General features: G+C 50.7%; 1 protein-coding gene across 2 annotated transcripts in view; it reads right to left on the reverse strand.

The window, feature by feature from the left end:
- The window catches only part of COL5A3 (collagen type V alpha 3 chain), a 46,102-nt gene that overhangs the window by 16,888 nt on the left and 11,349 nt on the right, over positions 1-17,865 (reverse strand). For both annotated transcript variants that reach the window (XM_069589225.1, XM_069589224.1), the window contains exons 9-41: positions 17,789-17,836; positions 17,675-17,716; positions 17,295-17,357; positions 16,719-16,793; positions 16,534-16,617; positions 16,106-16,162; positions 15,954-16,007; positions 15,348-15,401; positions 14,198-14,251; positions 14,062-14,115; positions 13,815-13,868; positions 13,194-13,238; positions 13,029-13,082; positions 12,800-12,844; positions 11,895-11,948; positions 11,718-11,762; positions 10,518-10,571; positions 10,372-10,416; positions 10,181-10,234; positions 8,155-8,199; positions 7,992-8,045; positions 7,747-7,854; positions 7,274-7,327; positions 3,694-3,747; positions 2,712-2,756; positions 2,477-2,530; positions 2,309-2,353; positions 1,835-1,888; positions 1,690-1,743; positions 1,398-1,451; positions 1,156-1,263; positions 890-979; positions 305-358 (exon numbers count right to left, since the gene is read on the reverse strand). In XM_069589225.1, the coding sequence (XP_069445326.1) occupies positions 305-358; positions 890-979; positions 1,156-1,263; positions 1,398-1,451; positions 1,690-1,743; positions 1,835-1,888; positions 2,309-2,353; positions 2,477-2,530; positions 2,712-2,756; positions 3,694-3,747; positions 7,274-7,327; positions 7,747-7,854; positions 7,992-8,045; positions 8,155-8,199; positions 10,181-10,234; positions 10,372-10,416; positions 10,518-10,571; positions 11,718-11,762; positions 11,895-11,948; positions 12,800-12,844; positions 13,029-13,082; positions 13,194-13,238; positions 13,815-13,868; positions 14,062-14,115; positions 14,198-14,251; positions 15,348-15,401; positions 15,954-16,007; positions 16,106-16,162; positions 16,534-16,617; positions 16,719-16,793; positions 17,295-17,357; positions 17,675-17,716; positions 17,789-17,836 (1,908 nt within the window). The remainder of the gene's footprint in view (positions 1-304; positions 359-889; positions 980-1,155; positions 1,264-1,397; positions 1,452-1,689; positions 1,744-1,834; positions 1,889-2,308; positions 2,354-2,476; positions 2,531-2,711; positions 2,757-3,693; positions 3,748-7,273; positions 7,328-7,746; positions 7,855-7,991; positions 8,046-8,154; positions 8,200-10,180; positions 10,235-10,371; positions 10,417-10,517; positions 10,572-11,717; positions 11,763-11,894; positions 11,949-12,799; positions 12,845-13,028; positions 13,083-13,193; positions 13,239-13,814; positions 13,869-14,061; positions 14,116-14,197; positions 14,252-15,347; positions 15,402-15,953; positions 16,008-16,105; positions 16,163-16,533; positions 16,618-16,718; positions 16,794-17,294; positions 17,358-17,674; positions 17,717-17,788; positions 17,837-17,865) is intronic.

A 17,865-nucleotide genomic window follows, 5' to 3' on the forward strand; every position in this document is an offset into this window, starting at 1 on the left:
GATTCCTGGTCAGGGAACTAGGGCCCACATTTAAACGGTAAGGTCTGGGATGCCAGTAAGTATGTGTTGGACAGATCATCTCATTGAGGTTTACAACCTAGAGACAGGACTATTTTACAGACAAACCAACTGAGGCTGGTGGAATGATAGACTGCCTGGCCAGTGAGTGGCAGAGAGGAGTGTGACTCAAGCCTGTTTGGCTCCCAAAATAGCTGAACATGATCATGACCATACCCAGCTTCCCAGATATTTTGAGACCTCTCCACCCTGCCCACCCCCCCATAGCAGATGGATTTACACTTACGTTGGCACCAACAGGACCTGGGGGGCCCTTGTCACCCTTTAAACCAGTTGGTCCCTGAGGAGGAGATGATTCATAGTCAAGAGACCCCCAAAGGTAATTCACTGGTAGTCCAGTGGTCAGGACTCTGCTCTCATTGCTGAGAGTCTGGGCTCAATCCCTGGTTGGGAAACTAAGATCCACAGTTCAGTTCAGTCACTCAGTCGTGTCCAACTCTTTGCGACCCCATGAATCACAGCACGCCAGGCCTCCCTGTCCATCACCATCTCCTGGAGTTCACTCAGACTCATGTCCATCGAGTCCATGATGCCATCCAGCCATCCCATCCTCAGTTGTCCCCTTCTCCTACTGCCCCCAATCCCACAAGCCCCCATGAATTGCTTCCCCAGAAAGAGAGACCCCCCCAAAGTGCTCCCAGGACCTGTGTTTACTCTGGGGGGCTCAGAGTTCCCACCCCCTTCCTGGCACTGAGATTCAGGGATCCATCCCTCCTCCTCCATGGTCAGGAGGCTATAGCCATGTCCCTCCTCAGCCCCCCTTTCTTTCTCCATTTCACAGCCCAGCCAGGCACGTGCAAACCATACTTACTGGTTCCCCGGGGGCTCCATGAGGACCAGGGAAACCTCTGGGTCCAGGTGGCCCTTCCTTCCCAAGGGGTCCCAGTGGTCCCACGTCCCCCTGCAGGAGTCCAGGGGAGGGAAGTCAGACTGTGGAGGAGGGGGCGTCTCCCCTCAATCTGTGAGTCTGGCTCCCCTCCCCCACAGGGTTGATGCTGAGCCTGGGGATGACAGTAAGGCCATTCCAGGATCTTTGAGGTCACTCAACTGAGATGTCCTGTGGGGTGGTGGTCTCACCTTGGCCCCCTCTCTGCCTTCCAGGCCCGGAAGACCTTGTTCACCTGGAGGTCCAGGGGGCCCTGGAGGCCCCCTCTCACCCAGAGGCCCTGCTTCTCCTGTCTTTCCCTGGAGAGGAAGAAGGCTCATCTTGAATGGAGGTGGCCTGGGGTAGTGGTTCTGTCTGGGATCACCATCTCCCCTCCCCCCAAATATCCCCAAACTGGTGCAAAACTGGGGAGACCTGTGGGGGCCACGCTGACCTGAGGACCCACGACTCCAGCTGGTCCAGGTGGGCCTGTCTGACCTTGGAAACCCTGAGGAGAAACGTTGAAAGAAGGTGTCATGGCACTTCCCTGGTGCTGCAGTGGTTAAGACAGCATCCGCTGCACAGGGTGCAGGCTCCCTTCCTGTAAGGGAACTAAGATCCCACATGCCACAAGATGTGGCCAAAAAAAAATTTTTTTAATAAAATATAAATGAAAAAAATATCATGGAGTAGAAGAAATGAAGAGCCCAATGGGGTCAGGGGTTAGAGGTCAAAGGGTTGCTCACCAATTCTCCTCTCTGTCCAGGGTGTCCAGGTAGCCCATCTTTCCCCTGGGGACCCTGACGGACAAAGCATGAGAGAGTTGAAGCACAATAAGGAGTTTCCCCTCTGCCTGGCTCCCCCTCCCCCCAGCAGGATATGCTGACTTACAGGGGGACCCTTTGGTCCGGAGAACCCAGGAGGACCTTGTAGACCTGGGAGGCCCTGAAATGGAAGCAGAAATCATTAGAGCATCCTCTCTGCTTTCCTCCCCCTCCCTCTGAGTCCCACCTAATGACAACAAGCATTTTGGGTGCTTCCTGCAGGCCAGGCATGGGGTCAAGCATTCTGCCTGCAGGAAGTCATTTCATTTGCCACTGCAGCCCTTTGGGAGGGGAACTGTGGTTATTCTCATTTGGTAGAGGGAGAAACCAAGGCACAGAGAGGTTAGGTGACTCAACCAAGGTCACGGAGCAGATGAGCAGCAAAGTCTTAAGACTTGAACTCACAGCTCTCAGATATCAGAGGCTCTTTCTGCATTCTGCATTATAATGTCTCCCTACCTTCTGGGCTTGTCTCCCACCCAAAATCACACACACACACACACACACACACACACACACAAACACACACTCACTCACTCACCTTTTCTCCAGGGAACCCAGGGGCTCCATCCTGGCCCACATCACCCTAGGATAGAATGAATTAGACTCAGGCTGCAGAACAAACTCAACAGGGATGTATTGGGAGGGACTTGGTGAGCCTGAACCAGAAGGCTTGCATGGGGTGCCTGGCCACCCGTCCTCTCCATACCTTAGGGCCCGGCTGCCCTGTGGCACCTGGTTGCCCTCTCTCTCCACGGGCACCCTGAAGAGAAAAGAAGCAAAGATTAGAAGGGAGAGGGTGGGGGGGCCCAGGAAGTGAGGCCAAGTCCTTAGGGTCCCTTCCCTCTGTGACCACCCAAGGACCACTGACATGCCCCAAACTCTCTTCCCAGCCACCTCTCCCCTCATAGCCCATCTTTCTGGCCCTGTCCCCATTTTCTTACTGGTGGTCCCCGCTCTCCTTCCAGGCCTGGCTGCCCAGCCTTCCCCTGGAATATAAATTGGGGCGAGGGGGAAGAAGAAGGTGGTGATGGTGCAAAGACAGGACAGACACACACAAATACACCCAGTCAGAGACCTGGAAAGATGTCTGTCTCACATTCACTCACAAGCCTTTCACTCACTCATATACATAAACACAGCTTACACATCCAACTATGACAAGATGACACACACCCAGTTATGTTGTGATTGCACCTACAGGGTCCACACCTAGAAGCACGCTCACCCACACAGACGCCTGTTTAGCTATCACAGCTGCATGGTGTGCATACAGGATTGGGTACCACCGTGGCCTGCAAGGGGTAACCACAGCTTCGAGATGACACATGGAGCTTGTCATGTAATATGTTCTTTGCCTATGTGTCTACCCAATGTAGTAAACACACATGTACGTGGGCTCATGTGAGGACACGGTCTTGATAAACATAGTAGTATACACGCTGGGTGCATATACGCAATATCCATTTCCATAGCTGCAGTGCACACATAGCCAAACCATGCACACAAGTGTACACAACCCCTCAGGTGCACAGAAACACACACCTATGTGTGTTTCCCTATTCTTTCGTACACATCAACATGGCCTCTCATGCATTTATGCCCACAGTCACGCAACAATCATGCAGCTGGTGCCCTTGTTCACCCACAAGCCCCGAGGCTGCAGCATCCAGGCCCCATCTGATTCGCACTGAAGGGCATGTAGGATGCGCATGGACACATGGGCACATGGGCACACATGCTGTAGTGCCAGGTGGGATCACCTACATGTGCCCTGCATTGCATGTGGCAAGGTGTGTGCACACAAGGGCTTCCAGGCATAGACACACCTGCCTAGGGTCCCACCTGCTGTCACGCACAGCCACACACACTCCTCCTCTCATGCAAGCCCTTCCCCTCCCCCCTGACCCCTAGATCATGACTCACCCGCTTCCCTTTTTCTCCTAATGGTCCCAGGGGTCCCGGAAAGCCAATAGATCCCTGAATCAAGAGAATGAGAGAGAAGAAATGGAGATGAGGCATGGGCAGTGGGCAATGTTAGCCTTCCATTTGGCCATCCCATCGTTTCAGGCATTTCCAGGCCACTGATTCCAGAGGCTTCTTTGGTGCCTCCAGCTCCTGCCTCCTCCAAGACAGCCCTCAGGCATCCTCTCCTCTCTCCTCTTGCTCTCTCCTTTCCAGCCACACTGGCCTCTTTAATGCTACTCACATACCAGTACATTCCTGCCTCAGGGCCTTTGCACTGTCTGCCTTTGCCTAAAATTCTCTTCTCTCAGATCCCCTCCTCATCTAGATCTCATTCAGATGTCACCTCCTTCCAGAAGCCTCCACCACCATCCTGACCACCTCATCCTCAAATCACGCACTAACACATTTTCCTATTTTGTTTCCCCTATAATATTTGTCTTGAAATGACCTTGCTTATCTGCTTACTTATTCAATGACTGGGACATCATGCTCTGGTCCTAATCCCCACTGCCTGGCATATTAACTAACTCCAGTAGTTGCTCTCCTGCCCATCATGGAGGCATCCTCCCTTGACCTGGGGGGAAGACGCCATAGGCTCCAATATCCCTCTCACCCCTCACTGTGTTTTGAACCCTAGATCCATCACTGGACTAGCTGTGTGGCCCTAGACAAATGGCTGAACCTCTCTGAGCACCAGTCTCCTTGTTTGTAGCCTGGGATGATATGAACAATACCTCCTTCACAAGGTTCTGGTTAGGAGAGATGCGATATGTGTAGAAAGTGTCTTGTTTAGTTTTATTTTTTGTTATAAAGTACTTGGTACATAGTATGAATTCAAGGAATGTTAATTGTCATTTTATTCACGCAATTACTAACTGCTATGGGTTGAATGTTTGTGTCTTCTAAAAATTCATATGTTGAATCCTCAATCCCTAGTGTGATAATATTTGAAGGTGGGGCCTTTGGGAACTAAGTAGGTCACGAGGGTAGGAGCTTCGTATATAGGATTAGTGTCCTAATAAAAAGAGACCAGACATACTGAGTGAAGGAAGTCAGACAAAGAAGGAGAAATATCGTATGACATCCCTTATATATGGAATCTGAAAAGAAATGATACAAATAAACTTACTTGCAAAACAGAAAGAGACTCACAGAATTAGAGAACCAACCCATTGCTGCCGGGGGAAGGACGGGGGAAGGGATAGTTAGGGACTTTGGGATGGACATGTGCACACTGCTATATTTTAAATGGATGACCAACAAGGACCTACTGTATAGCACATGGAACTCTGCTCAGTGTTATGTGGCAGCCTGGATGGGAAGGGAGTTTGGGGAGAATGGATACATGCATATGTATGACTGAGTCCCTTCATGGTTTACCTGAAACTGTCACAACATTGTTAATTGGCTATACCCCAATGCAAAATAGAAAGTCGTTTTTTTTTTTTTAAAGAAAGAAGACTATATCTCTCTTGGTCTGTGTCTCTCTCTGGCTCCTCCCTCTCTCCTTTGTTGTTGTTCCATGGACTGTAGCATGCCAGGCTTCCCTGTCCTTCACTATCTCTCAGAATTTGCTGATTTCTGTCCATGGAGTCGGTGATGCCATCCAACCGTCTCATCCTCTGCTGCCCCCTTCTCCTTCTGCCTTCAATATTTCCCAGCATCAGGGCCTTTTCCTCCCCTATGTGAGGACAAAGACAGAAAATGTTCATCTACAAATCAGGAAGAAAGCCCTCACAGAATCCAACCATGCTGGCGCTCTGATCTCAGACTTTTGGCCTCCAAAACAAATTTCTATGTTTAGAACATCCAGTCCAAGGCATTTTTATTCTAGCAACCCAAAACTGACTTCAACTTAACTAATACATCAGGCCTCCGGTAATGTGTTCAGTGCTTGATGCCCAAGGCACACTGCTCAGTCTTGGCTATGAGCCTTTGAATTTCTTTGAACTCCCAGGAATTCCTGCTCCAACAGGCTGAGTTCTGCTCCGAATTTTGGTGCCTTGAGTTAATTCCCAAACCTGTTTATAGCAGTTACCCTTGCCAATGGACTCATGTGATTTAATGAAAGCTTATGAAAATGGATGAAATGTAGAAAGGGAAAAGAAAGATATCTCTAAAATCAAAGTTACATAGAAAAGACAAGAATTCCCTGGCAGTTCAGTGGTTAAGGTTCAGAGCTTTCACTGCCGAGGGCCTGGGTTCAATTGCTGGTCTGGGAACTAAGATCCTGCAAACAGCAGAGTTCAACCAAAAAAAGAGAGAGAGAGAGAGAGAGAGAGAGAGAGAAATGGAAAAGACTTAATATAAAGGAAAGCAATTAAAAGAAAAAAATCACTGTCAAATTAGGCATGGGCAAGATAACTATGGGGCTTCCCAGGTGGCGCTAGTGATAAAGAACTCATCCGCCAATGCAGGAGTAAGAGAGGCGGGTTCCATCCCTGGGTCTGAGAGATCCCCTGGAGAAGGGCATGGCAACCCACTCCAATATTCTTGCCTGGAGAATCCCACGGACAGAGGAGCCTAGCGGGCTACAGTCCATGGGGTCACAAAGAGTCGGACATGACTGAAGCCACTTAGCATGCACGCAGGCAGGGCATCCAGGGTATGCAGGGCCCTGGTTAAAGGGAAGCCTCAGAGGCAGCACCAGGGGCAGGGTCAAGAGCGTGGGGGCAGTTGGGTAAGGGGCAGGTTAGAGGCAGGAAGATCCCCTGCAGGAGGGCATGGCAACCCACTCCAGTATTCCTGCCTGGAGAATCCCATGGACAGAGACTAGCGGGCCACAGTCCATGGGATTGAAAAGAGTCAGACACAACTGAAGAGACTTAGCACACACAAACGCAAGGTAACTGTGCCAGAACAAGATGCCAAAAGTATGGAACTCGAGGATTCTGTGCTCAGATTTCTTCTAAATGTCTTTGATTTTCCTGCTCCACTTTATGTAAATAAAAACTACAAATCATCAGTGATGTAATACGGGTGTGGCTTAGGCAGAAAGACATGTCTTACCAATAGCCTCATCCATCAAAACATTGGCAGCCAAAGGTACATTTTTACACAAATACACTCTAAGTTATAATTAATTCAAGATATGTAAGCTGCGTGTTTTTTATGATTCTCCTCCTTACTGACTTTTTGTTTGAGCCAACCTTAATCATACCAGTAAGAAGGATCCTACCGATTTATTATCACCAAAATCATCAACATTATTATAATCAAATTGATGAGGTAGCTACTGCTGGTATCTCCATTTTGCAACTGAGAAAAATGGCTCAATAGACTTGTTCAAGTTTGTTTAGCAGGTATTAGGGGGTGACTTACTCAAGGTCATTTAGCAGGTGAGGAGCAACTTACCCAAGGCCACTTAGCAGATAAGGTTGGGTATTCGAGCCCAAGTTTGATGCCAAAGCCCACATCTTATACTTTCAGTGCCCCATGAGGTGGCCAGTTCACACCCCCAGACCATAGCCTAGAACCCCAGATGTTAATCAGTCTCTAAACCCTACCCTTGCCCACCACCTGCCTCGTAGCGTCTGACCTTAGGGCCTGGACGTCCTGGATAACCTGGAAGACCCGGCACGCCAAGCTTGCCCTGCAGAGAGATTGTAGGGAAAAAGTCAGAGATTGCAATTTGGGTGTCAGTTGGGGAGGGGCAGGATGGCTGAGGCACGGTGGCAAAGGGAGGAGGGTGGGATCCAGAGAAACATGGGTTCAACTCCTGGTCCCTGCCTGCTAGGGGCATGTCCTTGGACAGCTCATTCAATCGTTCCAAATCTCAGTCTACTCGTCTGTAGAACGGGGATAAAAATGTCTGTTGCCTGTAGTGGTTATAGGGATATAAATAAGATAGAGTGCATGGCATTGCTCTATCATGCTGAGCTCCAGAAGTGAAGAAATGAAGAGCCTCCTAAAGTTGGAGATAAAAGAACAGAAGGCTGAGGGCAAAGGGCCAGGGAACACCTTGGCTGGAAGCTGGGGACAGACTGGAGGGGGGTGACCAGGTCCACTCACCTTCTCCCCAGCCGAGCCTGGGGGACCCTCCTCGCCAACCAGCCCCTCCTGCCCCTTGAGCCCTTCAGGACCATCCTCTCCCCGAGGACCTGGAGGTCCGGGTTGCCCCTGAAACAGAAAGGAGAAACCCTGATATCAGTCCTTCTTTGTCACCCCTGCCCTCTGTCTTTGCCCCAGTTCACCTCCTCACTGTTTTTCCCAAGTCCCCCAGATTCACCAGACTCCTCCCTTGGAGAGCATCTTACCCGATCTCCTTTAAGCCCCGCATCACCCTTGAAGCCTGGGAAACCATCCTCTCCCTGGGTGGAACACAGTGCAGAGATCAGAAATCAAGGTTTTCACAAAGGGGCAGAGTCAGAGCCCCATTATTAGGGTTCCCCTCTCCCAAGGAATCCCCTTCTTTCTTACCCTCTCTCCTTTCTCCCCCTGGAGGCCTCGGTTGCCAGAAGTACCCTGAAAAGAAAGAAGCTCTCAGTCCCCACACTGCTCCCACTTAGAAGGGCCCGGAACTCAGTCCTCTGCCTGAAACAGCCAGGACAATCCCAAGAGGATGCAAGACTAGAGGGAGGGGGTGGGGAGCAGCCCCAGAGAAAATTATCTTGTCCCATCATCTGCTAGTATGGTGTACAAGAGATTGCATTTCCCCCGCCCCTTCTCACTGGCAGCCTCCCAAGGTCATCTGTGTGGGGGTGTGAAGGGAAGGCCAAATTTCCAAGTAATTGATTTCCATCTCCTAGGGACACTGTGTCCACAGTTCCTTCTGGCAGGAGGAAAAGGATGAACATTCCAGAACCCAGCTTCATTCTAAAGGCGAAGGAATGTTTCCCATTGTGCTGGATACAGCGCGACTCTGTGCCTGGCAACAAGGGGAGTCTGTGCTTGGCTACAGCGCGACTGCTCAGTGCAAGCCCAGATGCTGCTCACACCAAATTCTTGGCTTGGGCCATAAGAAAAGCTGCACTTGGCTACAGTGTAACTGAGCTAAGTGAGTTAAATGAAATTGTACTTGGATACACTATAACTATGTTTTGACAATAGCATGACTGTTCCCAGCCACAGGGAGACACACTATAATGGAATTCAGTGACTACAATGAAGTGACACTTGGGTACAATGTAACTATGTGTTTTGACAATATCACCACTGTCTCTAGCCACAGGGCAATTCATGGACCACGATGTAACCAAGTTTGACTACAATTGTTCTCTGACCATGGCTATGGTGTAACTGCTGCTAAGTCATTTCAGTCCTGTCTGACTCTGTACAACCCCATAGACGGCAGCCCTCCAGGCTCCCCTGTCCCTGGGATTCTCCATGCAAGAACACTGGAGTGGGCTGCCATTTCCTTCTCCAATGCATGAAAGTGAAAGTGAAGTCGCTCAGTTGTGTCCGACTTTTTGCAACCCCACGGACTGTACCCCACAAGGTTCCTCCATCCATGGGATTTTCCAGGCAAGAGTACTGGAGTGGGGTGCCATCGCCTTCTCCGATGGTGTAACTAGACTCAGCCAAAACATAGCCTTCAACTCTATATAGAAAACCATGCCTGACTTTCAATGGAGCTCTGAGTTTGGACACCCACAGGACTTCATGGCCAGCTACAACATAACTACACCTCCTTGGTTATAGGGTAACTAAACTGGTCTATAATGCAAAAATGTGAGGAGCTGGCTTTTAGACTGTTCTTAGACTAACCAAACTCTGTTCTTAGACTACAGGTAATGGATACCTGTACTTGGCTACAAGGTAACTGGACTTAGCTACCATACATTTTAATTACAATGTCCCTACAGCTGGTCAATAGTAAATCTCTATTCAGTACACCTCTCAACTGGTCCTAGCATTTCTAGGCTTGTAGATTGTATGGCTCTTGGCTTGAGTTTTTGTTGCTTTTGTTTGTTTTAATTTATTTCTTTTTAATTGAAGGATACATGCTTTACAATGTTGTATTGGTCTCTGCCATACATCAACATGAATCAGCCATAGGTATACATATGTCCCCTCCCTCTTAAAATTCCCTCCCACCTCCTACCCCATGCCACCCCTCTAGGCTGTTACAGAGCACTGATTTAAGCTCTCTGCATTAAACAGCACATTCCCACTGGCTATCTTTTTGAGCTTTTAAAACAACCCTCTGCTTGATTATAATGTGTTGACCTGGGGATGTGATATATGTGCTTAACAGTGAAATGGGTTCAGCCTGTAATGGGTTTAACTACTCTCAACTACAAGGTGACAACTATGCTGTAATGTTACCCTTTGGCTGTTCAGCTTCAAAGTAGCACACACCCTACTGTATACGGTCAGTCCTACCACACCTTGCCTGGCAGGCTGATTCCTCTCTCACACTCTTGCAGAAGTGTCTGATGGAGCCAGCTTCCCGAAGTCAGTGCTGATGAATCAGCCCTAACTGCAGGCCCCAAGCATCACTTACCTTCACACCCCGAGGTCCCGGATAGCCCGGAGGGCCTGCTGACCCTGTTGGACCCTGAGATGGAGATAAGATCAACGTCAACCTGTTCTTCCCCCTCCGAGTTCCCAGTGCACTCATCTCTCTTCTCATGAGACTCCCGGCCCTGCCTGCCAACCCCCATCCCCAAATCAGCCCCTCTTCAGGTCACTTACCTGGGCCCCTTTCTCTCCTGTTGGGCCCTCATGACCTGGGTGACCCTGGGAGAAAGACGTTCTGAGTTGTCAAAGACCTGATTTGCCATCCAAACTCCCAAGCCTCCCCCTTCTCCTTCCTCTTTCTCCCAGAATCTAGTTCTCACCGGAGGGCCTTCAGATCCTGGGAGGCCTGGAATTCCTGGGTTTCCAGGGGGACCCTGAAAGAAGATGAAAAGTAGGGAGAGATACAGGGTCTCAGAGCCTGGCATCCCACCAGGAACATCCCTGCTCAGACATGCAGCTGCCTCAAGGTTAGAGAAAAAGCAGATTCTACTGGTCACGCAATCTATTCTCAGCAATTCCGAACTTGCTGTATGACCCTGGACAAGCCGCCTCCCCTCTCTGTGCCTCAGAAAGCCTCTGCTTCTGGGAGAATTCAGGCAAGGGATATAAAACCAGTGTGAGAGACATGCTGGGACGGGGGACCCCTTCCTTTAGAAGCCCCTTCAACCCATAGTGCCACCAAAGACTGGTGGGTCTACAGAGGCATGGGGTGGCCTCTCTATGTCCTGCAAACAGTTGATGAGTCCAGAGGGAGGATCCTGGCCAGTCAGCTAAGCCAGTCAGACTCTCTCCTGAAATTCTGAGGGAAGTGACACCTTGCCTCATAGAAACTATGATCAGATGGATTCGGGTAAAGAAACTATAAGATCCTAAGGAGCTGGGGACTGAAATAGTGACAGCAGTACAAGATTGTGTAGAAATAGGAGTTGGAGTAAGAACAGACTTGGACGGTAAAGAATCTACCAGCAACGCGCAAGACATGGGTTCGATCTCTGGGTTGGGAAGGTCCCCTGGAGAAGAGAATGGCAACCCACTCCAGTATTCTTGCCTGGAGAATCTTGTGAACAGAGGCACCTAGTGGGCTACAGTCCATGGGGTCAGAAAGAATCAGACGTGACTGAGCGACTAACATTTTTGCTTTTTCAAGGTGTATATAGAAAGAATCCTGTCCTTCAAGGGGAGATGGAAACAGGCTTGCAGAGGAACAAAGACGACACTGCAAGACCCCCAGAGAAAAGGATTTCTTGGCCCATGAATCTTGGTAATACTTTCTGGCTTCTGAGAGATTCCCTCGTGTCTTGATAACGTCCCCCTGTGCTCCAAACTTGGTGGAGGTCTATTTCTCACAATCAGCCCTTCTCCAACAATGACACTTGGTTACTCTGAGCTTGTTTAGGGACTGTTGCAACTGATCATTATCCATGGCTTACAAAAGGGGCCCAGTGGGAAGTTTTTCCTGCAGGCAGAGTTGGAGGAAGAAGACATGAAGGGGGAGGAGGGAAAGCAGACCTGTCACTCACCTTCTCCCCAGGAGTGCCGATGGGCCCCTGGGGGCCAGGAATTCCCTGGAGATATTTTAAAAGAGAGAGAAGAAAAGCTTTAGAAAGGGACAGTGAGTGCAGAAGTTGGAGGAGCTAGGAATGATCTATGACCTTCAAGGACCACGCTCCCCCCATTATTGGAAAAATAGCTCAAACCTGGGACCCAGGATTTCCCTGCTGTCCTGGGGGGCCTGGTTCTCCTGGAGGACCCTGGGGAGAAAGTGAGGCTTCTGTGAAGCTGGAAAGGTTGTGGTGTTGAGGTGTCGGTGAAGCTGAAATGAGGGAAGGGGTCATGGGAGTGGACAAGGATATGGGTGGCCATAGGGTCAGAGTGTCTGAAAGCATCAGGGGGACTTCCCTGGAGGCACCCTGGCTGGGAATCCACCAACCAATGCAGGGGGCATGGGTTCAATCCCCGGTCCAGGAGGATTCCACATGCCGCGGGGCAGCTGAGTCCATGCACCACAAGTACTAAGCCCAAACCCTATAGAGCCCACAAACTGCCAACTACTGAAGCCCGTGGGCCTAGAGCCCATGCTTTGCAAAAGGAGAAGCCCGCACACCACAGTGAAGAGTGGCCCGGGCTTGCCACATCTAGAGAAAGCCTGTGCCCAGCAACGAAAACCCAGTGCAAGCAAAACTTTAATTAATTCATGAATTTAAAAGAAAGCATCAGGTGGGGCTTCCCTGGTGCCTCAGTGGTAAAGAATCCACCTGCCCATGCAGGAGACACAAGCTGGATCCCTGATTTGGGAAGATCCCACATGGCAAGGAGCAACTAAGCCCGTGCGCCACAACTACAGAGCCTGCGCTCTAGAGCCTGGGAGCCACAACTACAGAGTCCACGCGCTGCAACTACTGCAGCCCATGGACCTAGAGCTTATGCGCCTAGAGCCCGTCCATGCTCCGCAACAAGAGAAGCCACTACAATGAGAAGTCTGTGCGCTGCAACTAGAGAGTAGCCCCCATGTGCAACTAGGAAAAAAGCCCGTGCAGCAGCAAAGACTGAGTGTAGCCAAAGATACAGAAAGCAAGCAAGCACCAGGTGTTGGAACACGTACCACATTTCCTTTGGCACCTGGAGCACCATCACTTCCAGTCACACCCTGGGGGAGGAGAGGGTGTGAGACCAGGGCAGACACACGTGCAGGAGCCTGCGTCTGAGACGCTGAGAGACTCAGAGGGAACGGTGAGTGGGCAGAGAAGCCAAGCAGCAAGGAATGGACACGCAGAGGAGAGAACGGTGAGGAAAGGACAAACAGGGATGTCGAAAGACAGCGACGTTCTCACCGGGCGTCCCAGGGGTCCGGGGGAGCCTCTAGGGCCAATCAGTCCTCGGGGGCCCTGCAAGGAAGCGGGAGCTAATGTTATTCCAGCATCCCTGCTCTGAGGCCCGAGGAGGCCTGCCTCCCTCCTCTGTGTCAGACAAGCAGTCCAGGGGTCCCTCATACTCACCGGCTCCCCCGCCTGGCCAGTGGGCCCCGGAGGTCCCTCTACTCCCTGTGGGAAAATGGCATCACTTGGGGAGGCAAGGGAATAATCTTCAGAGAATCACCTTCCCTCATCTGGGCAGCCCCTTCCAGGGCATCTCAGAGTCAGAACTTGCGGCAGAATCCAGCCAATGGGGTGTACGTGATTTGAAATTCAGGCCCGTGACCCCAGTCCTGGACCTGCAGTCCTGGGCCTCACCTCTGAACTCTAATTGTTATCTAGTCTCTAAGTCAAGCCTGACTCTTTTGCAACCCCGTGGTCTCCAGGCTCCCCTGTCCATGGGATTTCCCAGGCAAGAATACTGGAGTGGGTTGCCATTTCCTCCTCCAGGGGATCTTCCCCACCCAGGGATGGAACCCACGTCTCCTGCATTGGCAGGTGGATTCTTTACCGCTGAGCCATAGGGAAAGCCCGGTAACTCTAGTACTAACCCCCAGCTCTCCATCTGTCTTTTTGAGCCCCTGATGGGGCCTCCTGACTCTCCAGTGCAGACCTTCACCCCTCCCCCAGTTTCCTGAATGTTCTATTTCCCTCATTCTGGCTTTCTGGCTTCCAAACCACCCCCTAACTTGCTTCCAAACTTACCTTCCGCCCATCTTCTCCTGGGGGACCAGGTTTCCCCACATAACCAAAGTCACCCTGCAGTGGGGAACACAGAGGGCCATTCAGGGTCAAAAGATGAGGGTAGAGAGCAGCCCCCAAGGAAGGGAGATGGGGTGTGAGGGGTGAGCACTCAGACACAGGGATGGAGGCTCTGATATTGGGGATGGGGAGAGTGTCATGAATATATTGGGAGGGGCTTGGATGGGGGGGAGGGGCCTCACACACTCACCCTTTGGCCCTTCTCACCAGGCAGCCCTGGCAGGCCATCAAAGCCCCGATCACCCTGCACAAAGAGACAGCATCTGAGCCCTGGATCCTCTACCCTGACCGTCCCTCCAAGTCCCAGTCCTGGCCACATCACCTACCTTAGGTCCCGTGGTGCCTGGGAGGCCCCGAGCCCCATCTGCTCCAGGGCGGCCCTGTGGGGGGTAGGGGTCACATAGTTGAGATGTCTATTACCGTGTGTGGAGTACTTTCCTCATGCAGTCCCCTGCACTGGCAGTTTCTCTGTGTACTAATCGAAGCTCTCAAGTATATCTCAAACCCATCCATTACTCTTTACCCCTAGTGCCCTTTCTCTAGTCCAAGGTACCAGCATCACAAAAATGAAGAACCCTCATCTTTAGGGAATTCCCTGGCAGTCCAGTGGCTGGGGCTCCATGCTCCACTGCAAGGGGGCAAAGGATCCATCTCTGGTTGGGGAACTAAGATCCCACATACCGCATGGCCAAAAAACAAAATAAAATTAAAAGAGGACTTCCTTTTTGGTCCAGTGGTTGAGAACTGGTCCCTGGTCCAGGAAGATCCAACATGCCATAGTGCAACTGAGCCTGTGCACCACTACCAAACCTGAGCTCTGAGTCCATGAGCTACAACCACTGAAGCCCGTGGGCCCTGGAGCCTGTGCTCCACGATGAGAGAAGCCCCCACAACGAGAAGCTTGTGCACCACAACTAGAGAGAAGCCCCCACTCACTGCAACTAGAGAAAGCCCTTCACAGCAATGAAGACCCAGCACAGTCAGAAAAACTAAAAATAATCAATTTTTTAAAAAGAGAAGAAAGAATACACTTTATTTATTTTTTTATTATTTTTTTTTATTTTTTTAATTTTTATCAACATTTTATTTTATTTTTTTTTATTTTATTTTTTTTAATTTTTTTTTAATTTTAGTTTTTTATTTTTTAAATTTTAAAATCTTTAATTCTTACATGCATTCCCAAACATGAACCCCCCAAGAATACACTTTAAAAAAAAAAAAAAAGCCCCCATCTTCAGTCCCCATTAATCTCCTCGCTGTATGTTCCCCATGGAATGTTAATACTATCTGGAAATATCATTTTCCCCAATGTGCCAGTCTTTTCTTTTGCAAAACCCTCAGTGGACTGCCATTCCCTGTCCTCAATGCTCTTATCCCACCAATGACACCAGCAGACCCTGAGAGCACAGAGCCAAGGCTCGTGTTGGGTGCTGAGAGATGGCTAAGGGATGACCTGAAGACCTACGAATCACTCACCATCTTTCCCTCTCGGCCAGGGGGCCCATGAGGTCCCTGAAGCCCTCGGGGACCCTAGAAGAGAAAGAAAAGGAGGCAGAAAAGGAATAACAAAGAGTAAGGACTTAGTTTAAGTCATTCCCTGTTGTGTTCAGTCACTAAGTCATGTCTGACTCTTTGCGACCCCATGGACTGCACCACGCTAGGCTTCCTTGTCCTTCACTATCTTCTGAAGTTTACTCAAACTCATGTCCATCAAGTTTGTGATGTTATCCAACCATCTCATCCTCTGTTGCCCCTTTCTCCTCCTGCCTTCAATCTTTCCCAGCATCAGCGTCTTTTCTAATGAGCTGGTTCTTTGAATTAGGTGGCCAAGTTATTGGAGCTTCAGCTTCAGGATCAGTCCTTCTAACAAATATTCAGGGTTGACTTCCTTTAGGATTGACTAGTTTGATCTCCTTGCTGTTCAAGGGACACTCCAGCACCACAATTTCAAACATCAAAAAGGCAGTAATTGCAAGCGTATCACCAGCCCTTTTGCCATTTTCCCCAACTCGCGCTTTATCCTGTGGCCGTGGGAGACATCCACCTTCCCATCCACCCCGCCCCTCACCCCACAAATCTCACCTGAGGCCCCATTTCTCCCATCTCTCCTTTCAGACCTGGATACCCAGGGAGGCCCTTGGAGGAAGAAAGATAGGGTGATGCACTTAGAGGGAGTTTGAGTTAGAGTCATCTCCACGGATGCGTCCCCTCTTCCATGCAGCCTCCTTACTCACCACGGGACCTGGGCGTCCAGTGAGCCCCACCGGGCCAGGAGGGCCTTTCATAGAGAGCTAAAGAGACAGAGGGGAACAGAGCCTCAGGTCTTCCATATCCCCACAAAGTCATCGTCGAGAGTTAAATACCCACCTGTCTGCTGACTATTCACTGTCTCCCATCTTTGGCATTCTCTCAGTGTCCTCCCATTACCTCCCGATATGCATGCTTAATTGTATGCCACCTCATAGACAGTAGCCTGCCAGGCTCCTCTGTCCATGGAATTCTCCAGGCAAGAATATCCGAGTGGGTGGCAATTCCCCTCTCCAGGGGATCTTCCCGACCCAGGGATCAAACCTACATCTCCTGAATTGCAGGCAGATTCTTTACCGCTGAGCCAGTGGGGAAGCCCCACCCTCCAACAGTCCCCATATTATCCTCCCCTCACCTGAGCTTGTTGCAGGACTGCCTGAGCCTGGGCCTGCTGGAAGGATACTGGGGGTCCTTTGTGAGAGCCTCCTGCAAACTGGAACTAGAGGGCAACTAGTAGTGAGGGTAACTTCTACAAGAGGTCCCCACTTCCTGGGTCAGGACTCCACTCCCCAAGGCCAGGCCAGCCTGTCTCCCTCTTACCGGTATCATGATCACAGTGCCTGGGAGTCCCCGGATCCCATCAATGCCAGGGATGCCTGGGAGGCCAGCAGGGCCCTGAGAGAGGAAGAGAGACACAGAGGGATGGAGATAGACAGATGGAGCAAAAGAGAGGGGAAGGAGGGGACAGAGAGAAACGGAGCGGGAGAGAGCAAGAGAGACAGGTGAAGGCAGAGAGATGGAGAGAGAGGGGCAGGGAGGGAGAAGATATGGAAGACAAGACAAACACAGAGAAATGGAGGGAGGGAGGGGGAAAGTGACAAAAAGTGAAAGAGAAACAGAAAGAGACAGAAGAAAGAGGGGTGAGGAAACAGACATAGAGAGAAAGAGACAAGAAACACTCAGGGATAGAGACAGAAGGAGGAGAGCAGGGGATAGCCCCCCCCCCAAGATGGCAGAGGAGCCAGATGGCAATTCACAAATGGGGAAAAAGAGGAGCAGGAGGGGATAGTGCCAGCCCCATGTGATGTCCCCAGCCCCAGCCATGCTCCCAGCTTCAGCTCCACAGCTTGAAATCTCCCTCCCCCAAAAGGTTACATGCCAGAGAGACTCTCTTACCGGTAGACCACGGTCTCCAGGGAATCCTGGGGGCCCAGGAGGGCCTGAGGGGCCAACCACCCCCTGTTGCAGACAGGAACAGAGGTCATGAGAAGTGCAAAGTCTGAGCCAAGGGGACTTGCGGCCCACCACTGACCGTGGCCCCGTGTTGACCTTCCTACTCCATCGCTGAGCCACTCCTGGCCCCTCAATGCTATGCTGATCCATATAAAGCTCCAGCTTCACATCTCAATCCCCTTTTTCATTCATCTTTTGAGCCTCAAGTATCTAACAGTCTTTGAATGATATGGCAACATTACACTCCAACTCCCCACCCCGGGAGATCAAACACTCCAACTGGAAGTAAAAGGCAAGAAGAGAGGAATTCAGTCATGACTCACTTGGGGTCCTGGGGCTCCTGGGGGTCCTTCAAACTGCTGTCCCTGGGGGAGAAAGGAGTATGACCCCCATTCTTGCCCATACCCCTGCAACTCTACCCGCCCCAGACCCCTTACCTGTTCAACCACGGCTGGTTCTCCTTTTTCTCCTTTCTCCCCAGCACCCTGGGGCAGGGGGTAGAAAGAAAAGAGAT

The sequence above is a fragment of the Ovis canadensis genome, chromosome 5 (genome assembly GCF_042477335.2).
Source record: "Ovis canadensis isolate MfBH-ARS-UI-01 breed Bighorn chromosome 5, ARS-UI_OviCan_v2, whole genome shotgun sequence".
Taxonomy (NCBI): Eukaryota; Metazoa; Chordata; class Mammalia; order Artiodactyla; family Bovidae; genus Ovis; species Ovis canadensis.